Raw genomic sequence first — 25,626 nt, forward strand, 5'->3', positions numbered from 1 at the left:
CCATCTCTCAGCAAAACTCTGGATTTCATGATGATGATGTTGATGTCAATCACCAAGACCCTCTTCCTCATGATCGCAAATGGTCACGTATGCGAAAAGATCATCCTGTTGATAACATTATTGGAGATCCACAAGCCGGAGTAACTACTTGTACTTCAGTGAATGAGTGTCTTGTTGCACTTTCTCTTAGCAACATTGAACCCAAAACTGTTTCTGAAGCTCTTCGAGATCCAGAATGGGTCAAAGCTATGCAAGACTAACTCGCTCAATTTGAGAGACTGAAAGTATGGAGATTAGTTCCTAACCCAAGGAAAAATGAACCTATTGGTACAAAGTGGATTTTCAAGAACAAGAAGGATGAGAATGGAGTGGTAGTAAGGAACAAAGCAAGATTAGTCGCAAAGGGTTATTGCCAACAACCTGGTGTTGATTTCGACGAAACTTTTGCTCCAGTTGCAAGAATGGAAGCCATTCGGATATTCTTAGCTTATGCTGCATTCAGAAACTTCACTGTGTTTCAAATGGATGTGAAGACAGCTTTCTTGAATGGTGATCTCAAAGAAGAAGTTTACGTTGAACAACCAGAAGGTTTTGTTGATCCCAAACGACCAAACCATGTCTACAGGTTAGACAAGGCTCTCTACCGTCTTAAGCAAGCACCTCGAGCATGGTATGATTCCTTATCTACTTTCTTGATTAGAGGTGGCTTTACCAAAGGCACAATTGACCCTACCCTATTCATTCACAAACAAGGTAAGCATGTTTATCTTGTCCAAATATATGTTGATGACATTATCTTTGGGTCAACCAGTCAAACATTTTGTCCAAAAGAGATATAGAAGTATGATTGGTTCATTGTTGCATCTTACAGCATCTCGCCCTGATATAATGTTTGCAACATGTATGTGTGCTAGGTATCAAGCTGCTCCAACTGATTTACATTTTCAAGCTGTGAAACGAATATTTCGTTATCTGAAGGGTACACCCAATTTAGGTCTCTGGTATCCAAGGGATACTGGATTCAATTTAACTGCCTATTCAGATGCAGATCATGCAGGTTGTAAGCTTGATCGCAAGAGCACTTCTGGTACTTTACAATTTTTGGGTGATAAAATTGTGAGTTGGTCTTCCAAGAAACAAAATTGTGTGTCACTATCAACAGCTGAAGCTGAATATGTGGTTGCGGCTAGTTTTTGTGCTCAAGTGTTATGGATGAAGACTCAACTTACTGATTATGGTCTGAAATATGATCATATTCCCATCTATTGTGACTCTCAAAGTGCCATTGCTATTGCAGTCAACTCAGTAAACCACTCTCGATCAAAGCATATTGATGTGAGATATCATTTTCTCAAAGATCATATTGAGAAAGGTGACATCGAGCTCTACTTTGTGGGAACTGACTATCAACTTGCAGATTTGTTCACTAAACCACTAGATGAGAAAAGGTTTAACTTTCTTATCTCTAAGCTTGGCATGTTAAATCTTGAATCTTAACTTATTTTGTTCTTGATACACTCTTGAAAACCAAAATACAAAATTTGAAAAGACAAAAATCAAATACAAAAATATAAAATTTTGAAAAATAACAAAAAGATTTTCTTAATTGAGCTACATATGCTCAATAGTTTTATTTATATCTTTATGGCTTGCATATATTCTGTATGCAACCGGTTCTTCATTGAGCTATTTATTTCAAAATGGCTTCTGCATACTTTGTGCATAATCCGTTCTTATTTGAAATTATTTATATTTCAAAATTGGTATAAAATATGTTATTATACATATAGATTGATATAAGATAACGCGGAATTGAACGCCTTTGTGTACTTCCAAGTAGTCTTATATGAATATGTATGTGTAATAGCAATTTTTCATTTGTTTAAAATTGCAAACAATTCTCTTCAAGAGTCTTGATTTTGTTGCAAACAACTTCAAATTTTTCAAATGAATTTCATGTTTCAAAAAACTCTCAATTGTTGATATGAGAAGCAAAGGATTGAACGCCTTTGTGTACTCCTGAGTTGTCTCATTTTGAACAATTGATTGAGTTAAATTTGTGCTAAAATGTTTTATTTGCATCCAACTTGTTGATGTAAGATGCAAAGGATTGAACGCCTTTGTGTACTCCCGAGTAGTCTTACTATGAACACTGTTGTTGACGTAAAAATTGTGTTCCTTAAAATCTTCTTCACTTTTAGATTTTTTTGAGTTCACAAAAACCAATTTTTGCTCTACCTTTCTATGAAAACTTTTAAGATCTACCTTTGCATAGATTAAGGGGGAGTTTGTGATTTCAAAATTTTCAAAACTTCAAATGTGTTTTCAAATCATTTTCTTACACGCATTTGATGATTTTCATCAATTGAAGTTCGGTGTTTAGTTTGCACATGAGCAACTAGGTTTTCTCAAAATTTACTCCATGGACTTCATCATCGCCGATGAGTTCTAACCCCAGAGTATTCACTTCTTTCATTAGATAGTGAGGGTATTTTGAGTGGTGATGATTTCGTGCAAATAGGATGGAGGGAGTAAAGTTGAAAAGTGAGAGGTTATGGTGATATGTTGTGAGAAAAGGGTTAAAAGAAATGATACCCTTCCCTAAAACTCTCAAATGGCTGGGTAAAACACATTTATATCGGATGTCATTTGTTGATATCTTGATTAAGACTTCATAGACCCAATGAAGCGATGCACATCTTTACCTAACTACTCAAGTGTTTCTTAACAAATACTTGTTTTATTTCTCACGGAGATTTTCACATTTCTATTGACTCTTCATTTGGAGGATGTTAATATTGAATAAGGGTGACATTCTACTCCGGTCCCCGACTTCATTTGATCACTTTATGTCTAGAGCGATCTTGATTGATCATTGATTTAATCTTTATTTTTCTTAAGACACATTCGAGTCATATCTTTGTGATATTATTGCATATCTATGTGATATAGCCGGAACATTTGTAGTGATATCTTAATTGATATTCCACAATGATCAAATGGAAATCCTACCAATGCTAACATAATTTCCAACATTGAACGTAGGTCTCATAATTACATTTATGTGATTATTGAGTGAACGAGATGTCTAACAGTGACCTCGGTTCTTACCTAAAAGTCTTTAAGGATAATAGATTGTGGTTATCGAACGCCTTAGGTGACACTGACCATGATTTCTATTCTTTGAAGCAATCTCGTAGTTGAAAAGCTACAAGACCGAACTATGTTAGAAAATTGCTTTGTGCATAATTCAATGATACATAGGAAATCCGAAAAATGTCATACATTTCTTTCGGTCATTTCATTAATCCTTTTGATTTTTGAACATGTTAACGGATCATCCTTATCCGATCTTTCATTTCTTATCTCACAAACACAAAAACCACCATGCAACAAGTTTTTTTTTTCCGCAGTTAATCAATCAATGTTTGCATAATGACATTGGTTCCCAACTTTGTCATTATGAGAGGGAGAAAAAGATTATGATTGATTGATGGAGTAAAGGTGGAATGAAATGAAATGTAATTGTGATTGAAAAAGAAGTGAATTTTGCCGCCGAAATATGTTCTCTTGAAAGTTTTTTTTATGGATGAGATAGAAAATAAGGATATTGTTCAAAGATGCTCCAAAATGCTTACACTCATGAATTGAGGGGGAACATGGTTAATTCAAAGTTTTGTTCAAAAGTTTACTCTCCAAAGTGTTTAAGTCAAAATGACAAAGATCAAAGCTACAAAAGTTGAAAGATTGATTGGAAGATTCAAGACAAAGAAGTAAAACTTTGAAAGAGTCTTCATCAAGACATTTCATTCAAGAACTTCAATCAAGAAGCTTCAATGCATATATCAAGGGGGAGAGTTTAAGTTTGTGATACTTCATTCCAAGGAAACAAATTTTCATTCAAGAATCAAAGATTGAAGAACCAAAGCCAAATTTATACCTTCCGCACTTCAAAAGACAACTCTGATTCACGGTTCAACAATTTTCAAAGATTCTAGACTCATTCATTTTATTCTCTGTTCAAACAGAACATTGAGAATTTCATCATGTTTTAACTACAAGAAGTCCAAGACCAAAATTGATTCAAGTTCTCCAGAGACAATGAGAAAGCTTTGAAGAATTGTTTCATCACACCAATTGTCTTCACCATCGGGCTCATCAACTTAATTCCTACAAGGCAAAATAACACGTACTTCATTCATTACAATATATCACTAAGGGGGAGAATGTTAGAAATCCAAAAATAGTGATAAATTGTAATTTAAGTTAGTGGACGTTGTTGTTGATTAAGACATGGTGAAATGATTTCTAAGATTTAGGGACTAGGAGTGTTAATTAGCCTAATTGTATAGTTGAAGTATAAATAGTCCCTTAACACCTTGGAAATCATAACCTTTAAGCCTTTTATCCATCTTACACATACAACATATATAGATCGTCTCTCTCTCTCTCTCTAGAAAATCACACACACTAAACACACCAGGAACACACACACTTGAACCGCCATTGTTGAGATCAAATCAATAGCAGAAATCGTGTTATTATAACTCGTTTCTTCGAATAATATGAAGTTGGAGCTTTGGAAATTGGATTTTGAGGTTTGGATTTCTCTTTTGTTTCAACTTTGATTTTGGTAGATTCAATTTTTTTCTCTCTTTCTGAATCAAAAACATGTTCTCCCTCCATGAATTTATCAAAATCATCTTTAGTGAAATCATTTGGAAAATTAAATTGCACTGGAGAGTAAATTGTTTTAGATTTTTTCAAAAGTTTTGAACAATTAGAAATCTTGGTGTCCAACTTCACATCACGAGTAGTCTCGGAAATTAGGTCAACTTGAACTGACACATCTTTGGACTCACTAGAAAATTGAGTAGAAGTATCAACACCTATACTAGCACTAAACTTAGGGTGAACAACTAACTCTTCAAGAGTATTTCATGTGAAAAACCTATAGAAGTACCATATCAAAACTAAACTATGCGCAAGTTCTTCATCAGATAAAACAGTTTGCACATAATTATCAGCTATAAATGTAGTAGCATTTTGACAAGTACACTCAAGAGAATCAGTCAAGGTCTGAGTGAGGGTATCGGTAGATGAAACACTGGTAGTCTGGGTAGATTGGTCTACTAAAGAACTTAGGTCAGTTTGAGTAGAAACATTCACACAAACTTTCTTAGTATTCACAACAATAAATTCATCCTTTGATTTCGGACTTTGAGACTTTAGGTGATTAATTACATTTTGTTGAGATTCCACCTTTTGTTGCAAGCCTTCTATTTGTTTTTCCAAAATTGTGGTTGGAACATACATTTTAGTTGGTTTAGGTGAATTACCGACACACTCTTGATTTTGAAAATTTCATGCTATTTCTTCCAATATAAAAATTAAAGATTCTTTAAATTTGTACGAAACGTTTATAGCATCATAATTAATCAAAAATTCATCTTTAGGTATTTTCTCAACTTCATCAGTCTCAAATTCGTTATCCAATGGACGAATAAATTGTTGTACCATACCAAGTCGAAGAAATTTTTCATCATACAAAGGTTCAATTTCCTCTTTGGCTTTTTGTAATGGAGTGATATTCTCAAATCCCAACCCGAGAAGAAGATCCGTTTTGTCAATTTTTGACTTGTTAAAATAGGCAGTTAAATCCAAGAGAGGGTTTTGTTCAACTTTATATAACTTCTCTTGATAGAAAAGTATATTCTTTTTAAATTTCTCAACTTGTTTTTCAAGATTTTCAATCTCAATGCCTTTTAGAAAACAAGTGTGATTTAAGTCGGAAATCTTTCTTTCGAGTTCAACACTGTTTGGTTTAGCTTCTTGGAGCTTTTTATTAAGAATATCAACATCCATTTGTCTAGCATTTGCCCGAAGCCATTCATTGGTTTTTTGAATTTCAAGATCTTGATTGGCTTTTTCAAGATCATGAATGGTCTTTTCAAGATTATGACATTTGTTCAATAACTTAGGATTAGGAGAGGCATTCAACTCACATTCTTTAACCAACACTTGGTCTTTATATGATTGAAAGTCTTGTTTAATAGCATCATTTTCAAAAAGTAATTTTGAATGTTCTTTAAGAAGTTTTGAAAATTCACTTTTAGACAATGAAATACTATTTTGCAACTTTTTGTTTTTGTAGGCTAAAGACTTAATATGAGTTGTCAAGTTTGACAAAGCTAATCTACATGACTCTTTATCCTTAATTGATGAAAAAGTAGAGTCAAGATTTACCTCATCATCCGGGTACTCATCATCAGTGCTTTCTGCTTCAAAAACCTGTCCTTGGCCAACCTCGCCATAAAGCAAACATTAGCAGAGATCTTCATCTTCATCATCGGAGTGTAATAGCCATTTGTCATCTTCAACAAGCAATGCATGACCGGCTTCCACTTGTTTGGCTAACAACATCTTCTGCTTGTAATACTCAAAATTTTGCTTCCGAGGTTGCTTGCAATCAATAGCAAAATGACCTGGTTTTCCACAATTGTAGCACTTTTTATCTGATGTTTTACCCTTCTCAACAACTTTTTTCTCAAATCCTTCCTTCTTCTCACCATGCTTTGATCCACTTCCTTCACCTTGCTCATAACTCTTTGTATGATAGTGTTCCTTCTTTGGAAATGCACTTGTAGAAGAAGTGCGGAGATTGTTGTTTGTTGGCCTCGCTTTGTAGAATTATTTCTTGAAATGCTTAGTTACCGCGTGATGTGACTAATTTATACCGATTACCCACATCGTTACTGGCCATTTTACTATATGTTTTAAGTCGTTTTTGTATGCATTTGGCGCGTTTATGGTGTTTGTTAGTGTTTACAGGCTCTAAACAGGATACGCGTTCATTTGGTACATTTTTGGATGATTATTGGCCTGGAAGTGCAATATGATGTTGAGAGTTGATTTGAGTGTAAGAGACGGCAGATTTTGGCAAGTATCGTAATCGAAAGTAGTTGGTTCTGTACAAGCTATGACTGCGCCGCAGTAGAGATGCATGTAGCCCACTACGCCACAGCCAAAATCCTCATAAACAAATGAAGATTGACCCACTGCGCCGCAGTGGGGGTCATAAGTGAATGACTGCGCCGCAGTCAGGAAAGGAGGAAAAGAAGTCGTGGAAACGTACTGCGCCGCAGTGGTGGTTTGCTTAGCCACTGCGCCGCAGTCACCCTCAAGTCAAAGTCAACAACACCTCACTGCGCCGCAGTGAGGGAAGGCTCAACCCCACTGCGCCGTAGTGGGTACACGGGAGGACAGACCTTCCCTTGTTTCTGCATCAGATTTTGGAGGGGTATATAAACAAAACCCTAGGTCGAAAATAAGTTATCAAAAATCTTTCTAGGAGTTGTTCTACAAGGGTTCTTCTTCCTCCAATCAAGATTATTTCTTAGGCGGATTCGTTGAAGATTCACGGGCACCCATCTAGATCGTATCTACTTATTGTCTTGCATTTTATTTTCTTCAAACAATTGGTACATCATGTTTCTGTTCTATTTTATTCATTATTGTGAATTCATCATGAGTGGCTAAGCGTTTAATCATCCACCTTGATGAAACTAGACGGATAATGTGATGCAATATTTTTAATTCAAAAGGGTTTATTTAATTATCGTTGTTCTGTGATCTTGATGATATTAATTCTTTTCCTTAATTAATTTCGATATTGGTTGCATATGATTCTTCGTTGGTGGTACCAGTTGAATGTGTATGTGATTTTAAAACGGTTATTTGTCTATAAGTAATTATCACTAGTTCATGGTATGATAGTGAATATCATTTTAAGAAAAGATTAATTTTGTCAACGTGATTGATATCGGTTGGTGGTACCACGCTATAGTCACATAGGTTCAATTGATGATTTAATAGTCAATAAAATTGATTGATAGAAGAATTGTCTTAGTTTTGGTGGTACCGGCTTGGGTAATGTAACAACCCTCAATTTCCAATTAGGATAATTTACTTGGACTTATCTAAGTCCTTATCACTAGAGCTTTATTAAGAGAATAATTGCCCCTAGTACAGTGAAATGCCTTAGAAATGTCATAAACAATAACTATAATCATTCAATACGATCTCAAGCTATAAATTAGTTCTAATCAAACTTGGTGAAATGTCAATGAACCAAAATTTTATTTCGAGAAGTTGAGTTACATAAATAATTATACAAGATTCACAAGTTGTGATAATAACCAAAAATCCCTATAAATGTCCAACAATTCAAACACAAATCTAATTAAAGTACATTTGAGCACAAAAATATAATAACCATCTTGAAAATAGATTTATAAATTATTATGTACATAATAGTAAGCTTGAATTATAATAAGTACATAAATATATTGCAACATTTGAATAAGTCTTCCAACTAAAAGATATGCATACAACTTAAACTTATAAATATAAACTCTTATAAAATTCACCAATCAACATACAACTAACCCACTTATTCTTACACTCTCCTCCATGTCTTACACTCACATATACATACACCTATACATGTATATTGAATCTAGTCATTTATGCATCCAAATACATTACAACATTCAAAATCCACACCACCAACCTTTTACTAACCAATGGCCACCTCTCCACCACTCAACTCAACCAATTAACAAGTCTCTAACACCCCACAACCCTCTAATTTTCGTGCTCCCTCCCCTCTACACTCTCACTTTTCATTTCAAACACACACATCTCCAAAAACTCTCTCTTTTCCTCTCAAATTTTCTGCACTTTTCTCTCCTTCTCTTCTTCTCATTTTTGATTCATACAACACAAATTAGAGCTCAAAAATCTTAAGTGAATCAACTATAATAATAAGGGTTCATGCTAGATCATTCAAGGGTGTGTTAAAGCAAGCTAAGGAGTCCATTTTGGGGTCATATGGTCGTGGGTTTGGCTGTCCAAAACAGCCTCCATTTCGAGTTCATCAAGGGTATAACTCATCATCTCTTAGTTTAATCTATCTTGTTCTTGTATATATTCAAGGATTTTTATCAAAAGTTTATGTTTTATTCTTGTTTTCTTTGATAAACACACTTGATGAGGGCAAGTTGACAGAATTTTCTTCCTCATGCTCATGCATGTCAAGATCTAGAAGAATGATTCTAGGATTCAACAAGTTAAAGACCCAAAACTGTTGTGTTATGTTATTATCTAGTAAAAGTGACTTTTTCCTTGAAAAATGAAGATATATTTTCATATATTCATTAATATATTTCTGTGATTTTCAAGAATAAACATATTTTTATGTTTTATGGAAGACTTGTTAGGAGATTTGTTCATAAAATGGCTAGATGGTTACATGCAATCACATTTTTGGATGATTTTGCAAGAACTAGGTTTATTGAATAAGTTTTGTATAATATTAGTATAATATGACGAAGAATGATCTTGTATATGTTTAAAATCAGTGAATATTGATGTTAAAGTGATACAAAGAGAAGTATTAATCTTGTAGTGATGGATTTAAGTGTTAATTAAGCTAGAAAGGTCATTGGTGGGTTGATATAATCAAGAACATTCTGACAGAAATAATTTTCTATATTAAATCGGTGAACTGAACATGTGAGGGCATTTTCAAGTAAACGTATCAAAATAAAAGTTGTAGACAAATGAGTTAAGATTAACCTCCAACCGGAATTACTCAAAAATACTGAACAGAACGAAAGATATGAATTTTCTACTGAAACTGGTCAAAGCTGTTATTTTGTCAGAATATTTTATGAAATTTGACAATTTTTATCTCCTAAACCAAAAGGCTCCAGGAGGTCATACTTGGTGAAAAGTCATTTCAATGTGTTGTGAACTTAAATCATGGGATTTTTCTAACAATCAGAACATCAAGAACTTTTATAAAACTTATGATGTCGCAAGCAGTGCCTATTCGGGACAGTTTGTGTTTGGATAATTTTTAAGGACACCAAACATCATCTAAAAATTCATCAAAAATTCACAAAAATACTAGATACATATAAGTCACTGTGTAAAAATACTGAAGGTCCAAATAATTCGGCTTGACCCCAAAATAGTATCCAACATTTCATAAAAATCTGAATTAAAAACATAAATTTTGAAAGGAAACTAACCATTTGTATAATGGGCTAAAAGATGCACTACAAGACCATAATGGGCTAACCCGGCCCAAATACTAAACCCATAGAACCATCAATCAGTAGGCCCACTTGGCCCAACAAACCATAAAGTCCAATAACCAATATAACCCATTAAGCACATAACCCAAATAAGGTTAAGCCTAATAACTAAACTAAGCCCAAGTCACTTAAAAACCCATCACATTTTGGCCCAATTGATAATGACCCATAACACTTAAACGAATTTCATGAGATAAGTGCAATCTAAATAAAACAAAGATAATTAAGTGAGATAGGCATAAGTAATTATGTTAACCAAGCTATATATTGATATCACAAATGCTAATTCGTGCTAAAGTTGGTTACACATCAAATGATGAATAAGGATAATATAACTTAATATGGCATTTATATATGATAACCTAATATGCCAAGTGAAACCACAAATGAAGCCAAGTTACCGAGAACCTAACAACTTATAACTACGCATTTAATAAAAGTAACCTTTTACACCATCAATCTCTACAACCAAAACGATGCGAGTGTTACCAATATACTTGGATCCCACAATTGATAGCAACATAATGAAAATGGCATTTCTAAGTGATGGCTTAAGATAGGAACTTACGTATATTAGTTCTATCGTAGGGATAGTCTTGACTTGAAATATGATGGAGGAACATAATGGATATATGGTCAAGGAAGCTATAGATGGGAAATACCCATTTTGGATAGATGAGTATAATATGCAGCATATCAAGGTGAGTCATAGCCCTCTTTCAAACTATTTTATGTGTTTAACTATCGGGGTGAAAAGCATGATATATAAATGAAAATTGCTTTTATATACATATATATATGAAATGATTTTTGATAATATGATTATGAAATGAAATTGTTTCGTATGTTCAATGTGATAAATGTTTCATGATGAGCTTGAGTTTTGTCAACCCGTTTTCTTTCGGTACACTACTATTTACTCCGAAAGTGGAGGCCTGTAGTTAGAGAGTTGCGTAACTAGGTTTCATCCACCCACCCATAAGTGTAACGGTGGAAGGTTGGTTTCCTTTGTGACGACCCTCACTTCCAGTCTGACCATAGTGGTGCTCTAGCTACCTTATATTTAAATGGTCGTCTCCATGGCACGACCCTATTATTATTAATACGGCACTTGATTGACAGTTTGTGCCATGAAATGATTTATATATATTGTTGGACTTGATAAAATGGTAGTAGTAGTAGTGGCTCAAGCATTTACTCATCAAAATTATGTAAATTATGCCTTTGTGGCTAAATGAAATTGATATTGAATTATGCCCTTGTGGCTAAGTGAAATTGATATTAATATTGTTGATAAATGGAAATTGTTTGAACATACGGATTGGGTATCGTCCCTCATATGATATCTTGAAAGACGTTGAAATTGGTGATATTGAAATGATTTTGGTAACCGAATGATTTTGGTATGATATACGATTAATCGATTTATATACTTTTTCTCTCATGATGATTTGACAAATGAGAACCTGAAATTTTACTATGGATTTTTCCAAGTCTTGATATGACATTATGGTATTTGGAAACTTGATAACACAATTTGAAAATTTTGTCGATTATATGGTTTGGATATTTCGAAATGTAATAGTAATCGGTTTTCTAAGTATTAAAACGGTGATGTACCAAGATTTATATAAAAACCTATGCACTCACCCACTACGTTTTCGTAGTTGACACTTTTTCTTCATGCTTTTTAGGAAATAAGCTTAAGCATTGAGAATTTATATGCTTCATGATTATTTGCATTGCACTTTGGAGTCAAAGATCAAACCTTGTGATAGGCAATGGAATCCGCCTTGATCATTGTAGTTTACTATTTCATGTGCTTGTTATTTGGTTCGTGGACTTAATATCCAAGTATGGTGGACGCATTTGTACTTGGAAATTGGTTCACATGTTTGTACATTGTAAATTATTTTTATCAAATAAAGCTATGGTGAATGTTATTTATAATCCTTTGTTTTGAATACTCGACTTTCTGTACATCTCATTGTTCCGCCTTAGTTGGGGTGTTACAGGTAATTCGACTAGCAGTTAGGTGATTCGATAATTTGTTCACGGTTGGTGGTACCACGTGAGTAGCTTAATCTTGTCACGAGTATCTTTAAACTCTAGAGACTTTGTTCTTCACTAAATGCAATCACATTTGAAGTCAAGGGAAGTCAAGGTGGATGACTTTTAATTATATTGTCTGAAGTGTTCTTTTTAATTTATGCAATTATTTTGCAAACCCATTTACTTTATTTGTCAAAAGGATTTTCGAAGCAACACCCATTTTCCAAACCATTTTACAAGCAACTAATCATTTCCCAATCCCTGAGAACGAACTCAGACTTACCTCTTAACTATATTACAAACGATCGGGTTCACTGCCCGTGAGTGCGTAGTAGTGAGTTTTTGGTTAGTTTTAGTTTTATAAATTTAAACTTTGATTTTGCACATCACCGCGACAAGAGCTTGATATAGTTCATCTGAGACACCATCTCTTGTAGCTATCATATCATCTCCCTCCTCATCAGATGAAGAAACAACTATCATTTGCCTCTTAAGAGCTTCCGAAACCTTCTTTTCAACAATCAATGCCAAAGGATCAGAAGATACAACTTCTGGCATTTTGCTTGATGAAGCTTTGTTTAGAACTTGATGTTCATTGAGTTTGAAAGATTCATGAAGATTTGGATGGTGAACTTGGTCAGATTTTGATGTTGCTTAATCTGTGTTCCAAAATCTTCCCATTCTGGACCAAGAGCTTTGATGAATTTGATGTTTAACTCAATTTCTGATTTCTTGACATTGTTCTTCCTAAGTTCATTTATGACATTGCAGAACCTACAGTAGACAACCTCTAGAGATTCATTTGGCAATTTGCTGAAGTTGTCAAACTTAGTCAACACATTTGTCAATCTTATTGTTGAAGTCACATCAGATCCTTCCATTTGTCTTGCCACCTCATCCCATATCTCCTTAGTTGTATCATAACAATCAATAGAGCCATAGATTTCATCTGGTAGTGCTTTGTATAAGCATAATCTAGCTCTGTTATCTGCAGCTGTTCGATCTTTTTGTTCAGCATTCAAAAGATCAAGAGTGAGTATTGCACCGGTAGTGGGATGACGATGAACTGCAAGTCCATTAAGGATGGAATCTTTAAGCAAGTGACCATTTGGTTGAAATTCCACATAGTCCATAAATCTTTTCTTCCATAGCCCATAGGAACCACGGTAGAGAACTGGAGGTCTTGTATCGGAACCTAATGCCAATGCTTCACGATAAGCCATTTGAACTTGATTTGATTTGAAAATTGAAATGAAATAAGAGTTGGAAAAATCAGGAAATGAAACGATCTTGAAAGAAGATCGTTCTAGAAGATCGTCCTAGTATGAAAGAAGTAAGACGATTTTGAAGTTAATCGTCTTGGAGAATTTGAGTGGAATTTGGTTAAGTATGAAATGAAATTGGAATTGAGGTATGATTTTGGATTTTCAGAAATGGAAATTGAAATGAATTAAAGAAAGTTGTTTTGGAAATGAAACGATCTTGGACGAAGATCGTTTTGAACTTTGGAAATGAGACGGTCTTGGATGAAGATCATCTTAGAGTACTTAAAAAAATTCTAAGTATTTTGATGAAAATCAGACAGACTGTTAATATGAATTGGAAGGAAAGGAATTTGAGCAAAACCAATCTAGAAGATCAGTTACCCAAGAAGTGTGTGATTCCCAATCACAACAACTTCGAATGATCAACCAAACACACCAACTTTCAGAAAAATACTGAGACGATCTTGATGAAGATCTTCCTAGTATCAGGGAGCTGAGACGATCTTGGCAAGATCGTCTTAGCTTTCTGCCTTAATATTTTCAAAGTATAAACACTTTGAATTGACCAAACCAATCCGTAAGGATTAGTTACCCACAACCAACACTTTCCAACACAATTACTTGTCAGAACGATCTTGAGAAGATCGTCCTACAAGCCACAAAGCTTAAAGTATGAAAAGAGAAATATCAAGCACTGAGACGATCTGATGAAGATCGTCCTAGTAAGAATCGTCCTAGCATCATCTTCTTCATCATGAAAACTGGTATTTTCAACAACTCCATTGACGACTTCGAAAACCTTCAATATCTTTCAAATTACTAGGAGTTAGAACTTGAAATAACTTGCAAAATGTTTGTTTCACCTCTGCAACAAATCCTTAAACAAAATTCAGCAAGAAACACAACAGAATCAAATCCCAAATTTTAGCGCCAAAAACTGAAAATTTCAATCTCGAGTTTTAGATTGAATTGAAACTTGAAACTTGACAGAATTATGTTTTAAACTATCAGGAATCTATTGACGAACAAAAATCTATGATTTTATGCGATTTGATCAGTGAAAAATGAAGAAAAAGTCAACGGTAAAAAAACGGTTTTGATTTTGATTTTGAATGAATCTGAGATCAAATTTAGTGATGGATCGATATCAAAAATGATGTTTTGCTCTGATACCACATGTGATAACACGATTTCAGCCCTGGATTCACAGATTCAATGGCAGATTTGGTGTGTGTTTTCTTGGTGTTTTAGTGTGTGTTTCTAGACAGAGAGAGAGAGGGGAATGATTGGAATTAACTGTGTGTAATTGTTACAGGAATGAAGGAAATGGGTGAAAGGCTTATGATTTCTAAGGTGAGAGGGAGTATATATAGTCTAACTATACATTTATGCTAATTATCACATCTAGTCTCTCACCCTTAGAAATCATTTAACTATGACTTAACAACAAGTAAGTCCACTAACTTAAATTATAATTTATCACTATTTTTTTATTTCTAACAATTTATGAACACGAAGGAGCTCAACGCACAAAGGATTATTATATGTAACCTATGTGTAACAACCGCTTTAGAAATAATTTAAATAAATTCATGATATGTTCTAGTTTCAAATATGTATTCACATGAAGGGCAATTCAATCCTAAATTGTAAAATTATAAGATGAGCATAAGAGTTAATACGATAAAATACCGAATTTCGTGTCGTAAACGACCGTATTTAAAAAGTTCTAGTCCGGAAATGTTTCACAAAAGGTCCCTACATTTATAAGGTTTAGTTAATATGGAAGACTATAAATACTTGCAACCACCATTTTCTTTCTTTCATCTTCTCCATCTTCCTCACTCTCTCTAAAACACACACTCACAACCACCATTTTCACACACAACATCCATCTTATGATTTTGGGTTGTTAAACCAAAATTTCTCATACTTTTAGCTTCCTTGTGATAATCAAAACATATTTCTAGCATCAGTTTTCAGGTAACAACAACAACTTTTGAGATTTTTATCAAAATAAAAGTATGTTTTTTTTCAAGTTTATGTTCTTGATGATTTGGTCCATTTTTGATGTAAGAATCATGTTAAAAGTAATGGGTTTGTGCCTAAAAGTGTTTAGTAACCTTTTCGTGATCAAATTTGTGTCGTAAATATGTTTTAATCTTCAAAACCCCCTTTTCGCTAAGTCAGTCGCAAATTCGTTCGAAGAACCCCTAATACGAACTTAGACCTTCAAAACGAATTTAGACCTCCAAAAACGAATTTAGGTCTTCAAAAATGAAGTTAAGCTTCAAAACAAACTTTATCTTCGTTCAGTTATACCTTAAGAACTTTATCTTTGTTCAGTTATACCTTAAGAACTTTATCTTCGTTCAGTTATACCTTAAGAACTTTATCTTCGTTCAGCTATACCTTAAGAACTTTATCTTCGTTCGGTTATACCTTAAGAACTTTATCTTCGTTTCGTTATACCTTAAGAACTTTATCTTCGTTCAGTTATACCTTAAGAACTTTATCTTCGTTCAGTTATACCTTAAGAACTTTATCTTCGTTCAGCTATACCTTAAGAACTTTATCTTCGTTCAGCTATACCTTAAGAACTTTATCTTCGTTCAGTTATACCTTAAGAACTTTATCTTCGTTCAGTTATACCCTAAGAACTTTATCTTCGTTCAGTTATACCTTAAGAACTTTATCTTCGTTCAGTTATACCTTAAGAACTTTATCTTCGTTCAGTTATAATCAGATTCTATACTTAGTCATATTCCAGGTCTTTCATGTACAAGGAAACCCTAATTAATGTATAATTAAGACATATTCCATCTTGACCATCAAAATACGAGTCCTACAACTAATCAAATTGAAATTCTAAAAGTTAAGATTCATTACTAAAGGCACAAACAAACTTATATGCGAGTTCAAAGACGCTCATTTTCGAGTCTAGTTTATGTAAAACACTTTTGAGTCAAAATGTTCAAGAATCTTTAAGGGACCAAATCATCAGTGCATCAAGGACACTCAGTGAATAAATAATCACAAGAACTAATACATGTATCCATCTATGCCCAATGGTTTGTTATTAGGTTGACATCAAGACATACTTGGATTCGAATAGATATACCTTACTATATCTGTGCTCATACTCTGTGCTTGTAGAACTACGCTTGTAGCAGATCACGGTGAGTCTTCGTAGCCCCTTTTTTACTTATGCTTTGGGGTGAAAGGAATACAAACGTGTTTTTCATATATGCCGTAACTTCTTTCTTTGGTTATTCGATGGCTATTTGACTACTTTATGATAACGATACATACTAGCCATGTCATGATGATGACTGTAAGTGCACGATATACATACTAGCCAGGTCGACTGTAAGTGCACGATTATACTCTACTCATACTTATGTAACATGAACATGTCATGCCACTTCATACCAACTATTCGCATATTCTCATTTAACGGAATAAAACTATTTACTCAAACGATGAATGTATCAAGAGATTATTTAAGGAAACTATTATGATTCAAACGAGATTTCAAGCAAACATATATGTTCTCAAACCTACGAACTCACCAACCTTTGTGTTGACTCTTTTAAGTATTCCTTTCAGGTAATCAAGCAAATCGTGGCTAGGATTGGTAGCATGGGACTCGTAGCAGACTTCAGGCTTAGGATTTGGAGTTTTGCTTGCATTCTTATGTGATAGATGGCAATATGCCTAACTGTTTCCCCTACGTGGGAACTTATCTTACTATTTGTTTGGATGATGTAGAACTTATGTTTGACATTTATGTTTGGGAACTATGATTTGTGATTTGAACTATGTAAGCGACTATTTATGTTTAATCTATGCACTCATTTAACTTTTCCTATGTAATATCCATGTGCGCGTGTGCTTTATCTTACATCCCGAGTTTTCCGCCTAGTTGGGGTGTTCAACTATGACACCGTCGTGCCATACTTACATACTCACCTTTGCACTTTAACGCTATACATGGATCCATATAAGCAAATCAACACAATCAATATCACATACTTAGGATTCTTAGGCCCCATTCACAAGAGATTCTTAGGCCTCGTACACAAGGGATTCTTAGGCCCCGTAAATCACATATCAAGAGGTTCTTAGGCCTCATCTATCAGATTTCCCAACATGAGCTTTAATGCAAAATCGATTTCCATACATGAAATCCATCATTATATGGAAATCGACCCAGGTTATACATAAAGGTATGCAAATATACTTACCTCCTACGTGACTCGAACAACAACTCGATATAATGGCAATGCACAAATACAAGCTTTCAACCTATAATCACATCATAATATGCATATGAGGTAACATTCACAATCTTGACTAACTCAACTTAGTCATTCTTAACATTCACTAGCTTCCTAACCCAAAATCATCATATACTTTATCATTGAGTTGCTTTTCATCCAAAACTTACTTATTAAAACCAATCCATCATCATCATCATCATCATCATCACTTTTATCATCAATAGTTTAACTAGTAATAATCACCCATTTCTCAAAAATAATAATTCTCATGCCAACTTGTTTATTTTTGAATAAATACATTAAGCAACTCAACCGGAAACTTAAATAAATAAGAATTTTGGGGAAAACTATTAAAAACTCAATTTCTAGCAAAATCCCCAATTTTGATGTCTCAAGAACCCTAATTCAATAAAAGAGATTAGGATTAGGTTAAGAAAATCAATACCTTAAGAATGGATGACAAAAGATTAAGGTTTTCAAATCACAATCTCCTCCCTTTTCTTCCTCTATAATTCGGCCACCACCACCACTTTACACACTCAAATCTTTTAATTTCTAATATAATTGGAGAATTAAGAGTTGATTGAAATCAGAATGGAAGAAGCATCAAGAGAACATAGTAGGTGTAGTGGAATGGTGACTAAGGAGGGAAAAGTGTGGCTGACAATCTAAGGAGATGTCACGCCCCATCTCTAATTTTGGTGAGGAATTACCCACTATCCGCTAAAGTTCCAACTAAATTAACCCCATATCTAAAAATAAAATATTCGGAAATTAGTTTAATGTCAAAACTGTAGAAAGAGATTAATTTTCTTTACCTTAAGAGTATTGGGATGTTACACAATGACATAAAAGTCCTTGATCAATCACATTTGTTTAGGGAAATCATTAAGGATACGGCTCCAGATACATCATTTACGGTTAACGGAACTGATTACCAGAAGGGGTACTATCTAGCCGACGGTATTTATCCTGAGTGGACGACGTTCGTCAAGGCTTTTTCATGCCAACAAGACACGAAAAAGAAAAAAAATGCAAGAAGTATCAAGAAAGTGCAAGAAATGACGAGCATTCGGAGTTCTCCAAGGTCGTTGAGTGATCCTTACACACCCCTCAAGGTCGTTTAGTGTCAACCGAATTCGTCGAAGCATGTATGATTCTTGAGGATTCGAGTCATTCAATAACCTCCTATGATCTAGAAATCCTAGCTCAGCCACCCCCTATACCTATTTTTACTTTCCGCGAGAGGATGACGGTCCACGCACAGACCAATAGGGAGCATCGAGACCGAGGGGTTCACCATGGTATTCGTCATGATCTTGTCGAGCATGTTTGGCGCCTCCGGTGATCCATTGTTCTTTGTTCTAATAATAAAATGTGAAACTATGTTGTTTTTTTAATTAATAATGTGTTGTTTTTTTTTTAGTATTGTATGTATGTTTTTTTATTTAATGAAATTTTTAAGTGTGTTTTTATTAAAAAAATTGAAGTAGTATAAGTTAGAGGGTTAAAAGTATATAATTAAATAATTAGTAGAATAGAGTAAAATTAAATAAATAGTAGGTCCTAGATTAGTCCTGACATAGTGGGTGTTTTGGGGAATTAGTTCTTAGTTTGTCCTTGGGCTGATGTGGAGTTAATGTAGTGTTACCATGAACTAGTCCTTGAAGGATGAGTCCCGGACACGGTGAATACTCTAACGTGATTCTGAAGTTGCATTAAGTTGATATCATACACGCTTCTTTTTTATTCATTGATAGGTATACTTTTGAGATCATTCTATCCAAGAGGCTACCAAATCCTAGGTGTTAATGTACCACGTATTTAGTCATGAGTAACACAACTTCAGCTTTCTTTTGACCGTTGCCTGCAACAATCATATGGATGTTGCCTGCAACTTCAGCTCTCATTCAACTAAAATTACAGTGTTGGTTTAGTCGCTAATCCAATGCATTCGCAGAGTCCGTGGTCCAAACAACATACATATTTTATTTATTTATTTATTTTTAAACAGTAAGTTAGTAGTTACCATTCTAAAAACCACAGCGACATCCTATTGGGCGTATGATTGTGGCCAACATAATGTAAACAAGAAAAATATATAACAAAACAACAAGATAAGTCGGTTTTATCAAATGCAGAAATATTCTTACTAAATAAAATCAGTAATTTAGAATCCAACCGTACAAAGTGCATTACAAAACCAATTGTAGCACGGAGAAGAAAAAATAACTCATCCAAGGGACTGTTGTGAGCAAAAGTTGCAGTTTAACCATCCACCTATATCAAAAATTAACCTTCATTGCTGTTGTGGTGGAGGCCCTGTTGCAGCTGCCTCTGGTGCTTTCTGTTGATAAGGTTGTTCACTGCTTGCTCCTGGTGGTGGCATTGTGGAAGGATGAGACAGTGGAGGATATTGTTGATATGGTGGGGGTGGACCATACCCATATGACGGTGGTGGTCCTTGTTGAAAATACTGTGGATAGTATTGCCCACCACCTTGAGGTGGGAGTGGTGGTGGTGGATATGCAGCAAACTGCGGACCACCTTGATGCCTCTGATCTTGACCGCTACCTGACCCACTAGCCCCGCTTCCTTCTTGGGCATGGATCACTGCTCCCATTCTCTGAGGATCCATAGAAGGATAGAACGCTCTGCCATGCTGAGCCGGAGGTGGTGGGATATTAAAATAATGCATCTGTGGTGGATGTTGTTGGTCCTGACTACCTGCAGCTCCTGGTGGCTGAAACTGGTTTTGCTGCTGTGATATGACAGCACGGGGTAATAATCCACTGTGTGCAACTGCTTGCTGTCTAGCATCATCCAAACCTGCTTCACCTTCAGCTTTTGGTACTTGTGGTCGACCCCACATTAGTTTTAGCCGAAGACCCTTGATGACAAGTTTGTTTGAGAGCTCACCCGCTGCTTTTTCGGCACCTTCTCGAGTAGTGTACGTAACAAAGGCACAAGCACGTTGGAGAACCATTTTGACAGACTCGATTTCACCATGAGAGTAGAAGTTGTCTGTAAGGTCTTGCTCTGATACTCTTGCATCAAGCCCACCCACATAGAGGGTTCTAATGCTCTCATCCTCTGGGGGTTCCAGAGAAGGCATTTCACCTGCCTTGTTCAGTAGTTTCAAGGCAACTGGATCATTAACCCTGTAATAATATAATAGAAACTGTTACCAAAACAGACACATGGCATATCAAATCATAAAAATCCATGTAAACATGATTAATTTAGTCAGAGCAAACTGTTAGAAATAGATAAAGGGCGATTGGACTTGCATTGTGAAACTGAATACGTGAAATCAATTGATCAAATCCAATAACAGTTGATAACGATAGACAGTCTGGTATCTGGCTGCGCTCCTACTCTTGAAGTTGTTATAATAATTAGGTAAACGTCTTGTATTAATTCATGTACAATAATAATAATTAAAAAAAAAAAAAGTTGTACGTTATAAGATCGAAATTTATCTTTGACCATAAGACCACTCACGAATGAGAAAAATGGATGAAAAGTCATTAAATTAGGCGTCAAAAGATGGGGCTGATAAGTTTCTTTGAAACAGAAAACCATTTTATGTTGAAGAAATAAAGATTACATGGATCAGATACAGCTAGTATGAAAATTATTCGACTCATACACTGAATCAAAATCGCATTTTACAACTAACAGTAACTATTACTGTGACCTAATGCAACTATAACCATATTATTAGTTCCATGACACATATCTTGACACCCGTGTTCAGGTTTGAGATTTGAGTTATGCTGAATGAAGAGGGTTACACAATGGGTTGCCGATTTTTCATATAAATAACTTTTTGTAAGAAACCTCGTCATAAATCATAACCAAAGAAAATAAATAGGTGTAAGAAACTCTAGTCGCAACTACAGGAATTTAAAATGACGCAACATAATGAAAGCATGCTGCACATATGGAATTACAGAACCTCAGTACATATTAGTATTAATTGTACATGTTTAAGAACATAATATGCATATAGTTTCATGTTGCACACATATGCCTGGAAGATTGTGGTCGCGTTTCACAGATATCAGTAAATTAATGGGAAGTGTTTCACGTATTTCTAAGGTGTTGTTGCGCGTGTGTGTGTGTGGTGGTAGAGGCGAGTGTGTGAGTAGATAATGGAAAGTCACATACCCGTAGTAACGGTCTTTGATATTCTGTTGGGATAACTCGCCAGTGACAGGCATCTCGTGCCGGTAAGGGCATTCAGCGCCTCTTGTACATTCACCTCTGATGAAAAAGCTGCAAATATGTGCTCGATTTCTCTTATAATATGGTGTTGTTCTTTGCAGTTTCAAAATAGTATCATTCGGTCGTTCCTTTCCATATGAGGACTCGTAATCTAGACCTGCTCTTGCCTGGAACAGAAATGAAACAATTATAAAATATAAATCCACTGGTTCCACACTAATAGTTGATGTTATCACACTTCTCAAAAAAGTATAAATACTTTGGACAGCTTAAAGCATATAATTGATGCCTTTAAAATACAAAAATATGTTTCACCACTTCAAAGATGTAAGCTTAATATGAGAAGATTAGACAAGGATGTACCACTTCAATAAGTAAAAGAAATAAGCAAGATGATTTTCATAGCATTTCTAATGGAAAAAAAAAAAAAAAAAAAAAAACCATTTCTGGTTTGAAACATAATCCAAATACATACGTTTGACCACTGATCAAAATTCTTAATTGGTCATTTAAGAACAAAAACATAAATAAAGAGATTTTGAACTCGTGTTTTAGAACCCATTATATTTGTTGCCCCTTGAAACCACAATATTCAACTTTTAATGTTCAGATAAAAACAATATATGGTTCTCAACTTGAATAATTATGTTCATACTCGCTGCAATGGAATGGACTATCAAAGGATTGGTCCTTCAAGAATAAAAACATAAATATAAATAAAAAGATTTTGAACTCATGATTTGAAACCCATTATATCTATTGCCCCTTGAAACCAAAATAAATGCTTCTCAACTTTGGTTAATTATGTCCATACTCGCCGCAATAGACTATAGAAATATTGGATAATTATGTTCGTATTCGCTGCAATGGACCATGAAAGGGTAAGACAAAATTACTCAATTACTTGTTTTTGAACGTAATTGAGGATTGGTCCTTCAAGAATAAAAACATAAATATAAATAACAAGATTTTGAACTCATGTTTTGAAACCCATTATATCTATTGCCCCTTGAAACCAAAATAAATGCTTCTCAACTTTGGATAATTATGTCCATACTCGCCGCAATGGACTATAGAAATATTGGAAAATTATGTTCGTATTCGCTGCAATGGACCATGAAAGGGTAAGACAAAATTACTCAATTACTTGTCTTTGAACGTAATTATGAGCTTGTCATTTCAATCTCAAAAAATCTAGTATAGTTGCTGACAAAAGCCACAACATCCCCCATCCCCCCCCCCCCCCCCCCCCCCCCTTCTCCTTTTCTCTTTCTGAACACCCTGGAAAGGTACATTCAACTCCAAACCGAAATATTGAACTTTACAAAGCAATAGTATATGGACCATAGGAATTGTCGCATTATCATATAAAAAAAATTATATAGCAAAATTAATAGATCAAGTGAAACATGTATTAGTACATACCCTACGATCATGTTCCTCCGCGAAGTACTCCCTGTTCACATCACTCTTGGGGATGGAATCATTTGAGTTGATACTGAGCGCAGTATCACGAACCTGGACTGGCAAACCATATTCGAGATCTAAAAGGCACACTTGGCAAACATTTTTCAGCTTGCTGCAAGTTTGGCAAATCTCACTTTTCTTGTATCTCGCATCCCGGCCAGGTCTCCACCTAAAGACTGTGAAGGGCCTCGTGCAGATCTTGCACTCTTTATCGTAGTTTGCTTTTGTCTGCGCACATACCAAAGTTGGTTACAACCATGTACTGAAGCAGAATGAACCACATCAAGCATGCATGCCGTATTTTTGCCTTATCAAAAAAATAGAACATAAAAGCAGGAAAAGAAAACCATCTTATGGGTTTTTAAGAAGCCTAAATGCCCGATCAAAAAAAAGAAAGAAAGATAGCCCATTAAAAAAACTGTATATTAAACTTTTTACTTGTAGATTGGTGAACTCGAGTGCCTGTCTGTATGTGCATGTGACATCATACAGTTCAGATAGATTGAACGGGTCAAACAGATTTACCATCGCACAAAATATATTTACATTGTGACCTCCTAAATTTTTTCCCTGTCAGATATCCAGACTTTTAATTCAAAAGTATTGTTTTAGCAGACAACTTATAAGGAAAACAAGCAAACAGAGAAACGATGTTACCAGAACTACCCAAATCATATGTATTGTACAAAAAGATACCCGTTTGAAGCCAAACATGTTTTAACCAACCAACCAACCCAGACTATATTAAAGAAGCAACACCGTCTCAAAGGCTCTGGAAAGAAAAGAATCCTCGGCAGAACTACCAAAGAATTAGATTGTGAGCATCATTAGTTACAAAATAACGATTGAATAAAAAAGTTCTCCGGTCTGTGACCTGTCAATATGATGTGAGCGGTGTAAGTGTAAAAAAACCCCTAGAACTACTACTGAAAGAGCATCCTAGCAGCTTACATACTTAGATTCCAACTTTGAAAAGAGTACTAAGAAAAGGCTAGAGAAAAGAGAAAAAACAATACGCCGTGATATAAAAACAAGAACAAGTGTTAGGAGATTACCATTCGAATATAAGGATTGTCACCGAGGCACGACTCGCATATGATTGGAAAGTCAGATCGTTCCCAACCATCAGCTTCAACATCTCTTAATATCCTATGTGCCATGATTTCTGTAAAATGGCAACGGCAAGAAGCTTAAAACACGAATCGAAAAATTACTTGAGTTCTTTAGATTTAAACATAACTAGTTTCCAAACAAAATTTGTTCGATTCCCACGCAGTCAATATTCGATAAAAAAAAAAAGTGCTAGCTATTTGCTAACTTTAGCATACATAATCACTAATTCTTGTAAGCATAAGTAACGGGTGTTTATCGAAACTAATTGTTGACAGTTGCAAATAAAAGATATAGAAATTAATAGCTTATCATCAAACACAAAATATACAACCCCAAATAAAAGAAATTTCATAGCATAAAAATTAGGGTTAGTTGTGAAACAGTAAATGAACAAGAAATACTAAAACCTAAATCTTATAATTAAACATCTAATAAGCTCAATCAATTTAAAAATAAAAACAAATGGGATGGATGGATGGATGATTAGTGGATATTTTACCTGATGATGTAAATAGAAGAAGCCTCAGCCCTTGTTTGGGAGAAAAGACGCAACGGGTGTTGAACGTTTTTTCTTTTTTGTTTTTTTTTTTTAAATTAATGATAATGATGAGAGGGGTGAATGGATGGCTTTTATACGGATCACACTAATTCTCATTTTTCAGCAATTGATAACCGACTTAGGTATATCGGCTGAACAGTTAAAAAAAAAAAAATTATTTTTAAGGTACCTAAACATGTAAAAGTAAAACCATCCATTCGTAACTTTGACTTGACTTGAACGGGTGTTTGGAACAATGAAATGGAAAGGGTGGAAATGAAATGAAAAATATTTCTTATGTTTGGTTGTAATGGAGAATGGGAAAGAAAATCGATAATAGGGAATCGATTTCATTCCCTCAATTCTCTATGAAATGTAGAGAATTGATGGGAATGGAAATTTTTAAATTTTTTTTTGTTTTAGTGATGTTATATGTATTAAATTTGATTATTATTTAAAATTTAGTATTTTTTATATATTCATTTTCTGCTTGTACCAAACGACGGAATCGATTC

General features: G+C 34.6%; 1 protein-coding gene across 1 annotated transcript; it reads right to left on the reverse strand.

Moving 5' to 3' along the window:
- Positions 1–19,889: 19,889 nt before the first annotated feature.
- Positions 19,890–25,179, reverse strand: LOC122599271 (zinc finger CCCH domain-containing protein 49-like). Its single transcript, XM_043771756.1, has 5 exons — positions 25,073–25,179; positions 24,516–24,625; positions 23,419–23,688; positions 21,937–22,160; positions 19,890–20,924 (listed from the first exon to the last, which is right to left on the reverse strand). The coding sequence occupies exons 2-5, from the start codon at positions 24,618–24,620 to the stop codon at positions 20,063–20,065; spliced, it is 1,461 nt and encodes a 486-aa protein (XP_043627691.1). The 5' UTR covers positions 24,621–24,625; positions 25,073–25,179; the 3' UTR covers positions 19,890–20,062.
- Positions 25,180–25,626: the final 447 nt, after the last annotated feature.

This window comes from Erigeron canadensis, chromosome 5 (genome assembly GCF_010389155.1).
Source record: "Erigeron canadensis isolate Cc75 chromosome 5, C_canadensis_v1, whole genome shotgun sequence".
Classification (NCBI taxonomy): Eukaryota; Viridiplantae; Streptophyta; class Magnoliopsida; order Asterales; family Asteraceae; genus Erigeron; species Erigeron canadensis.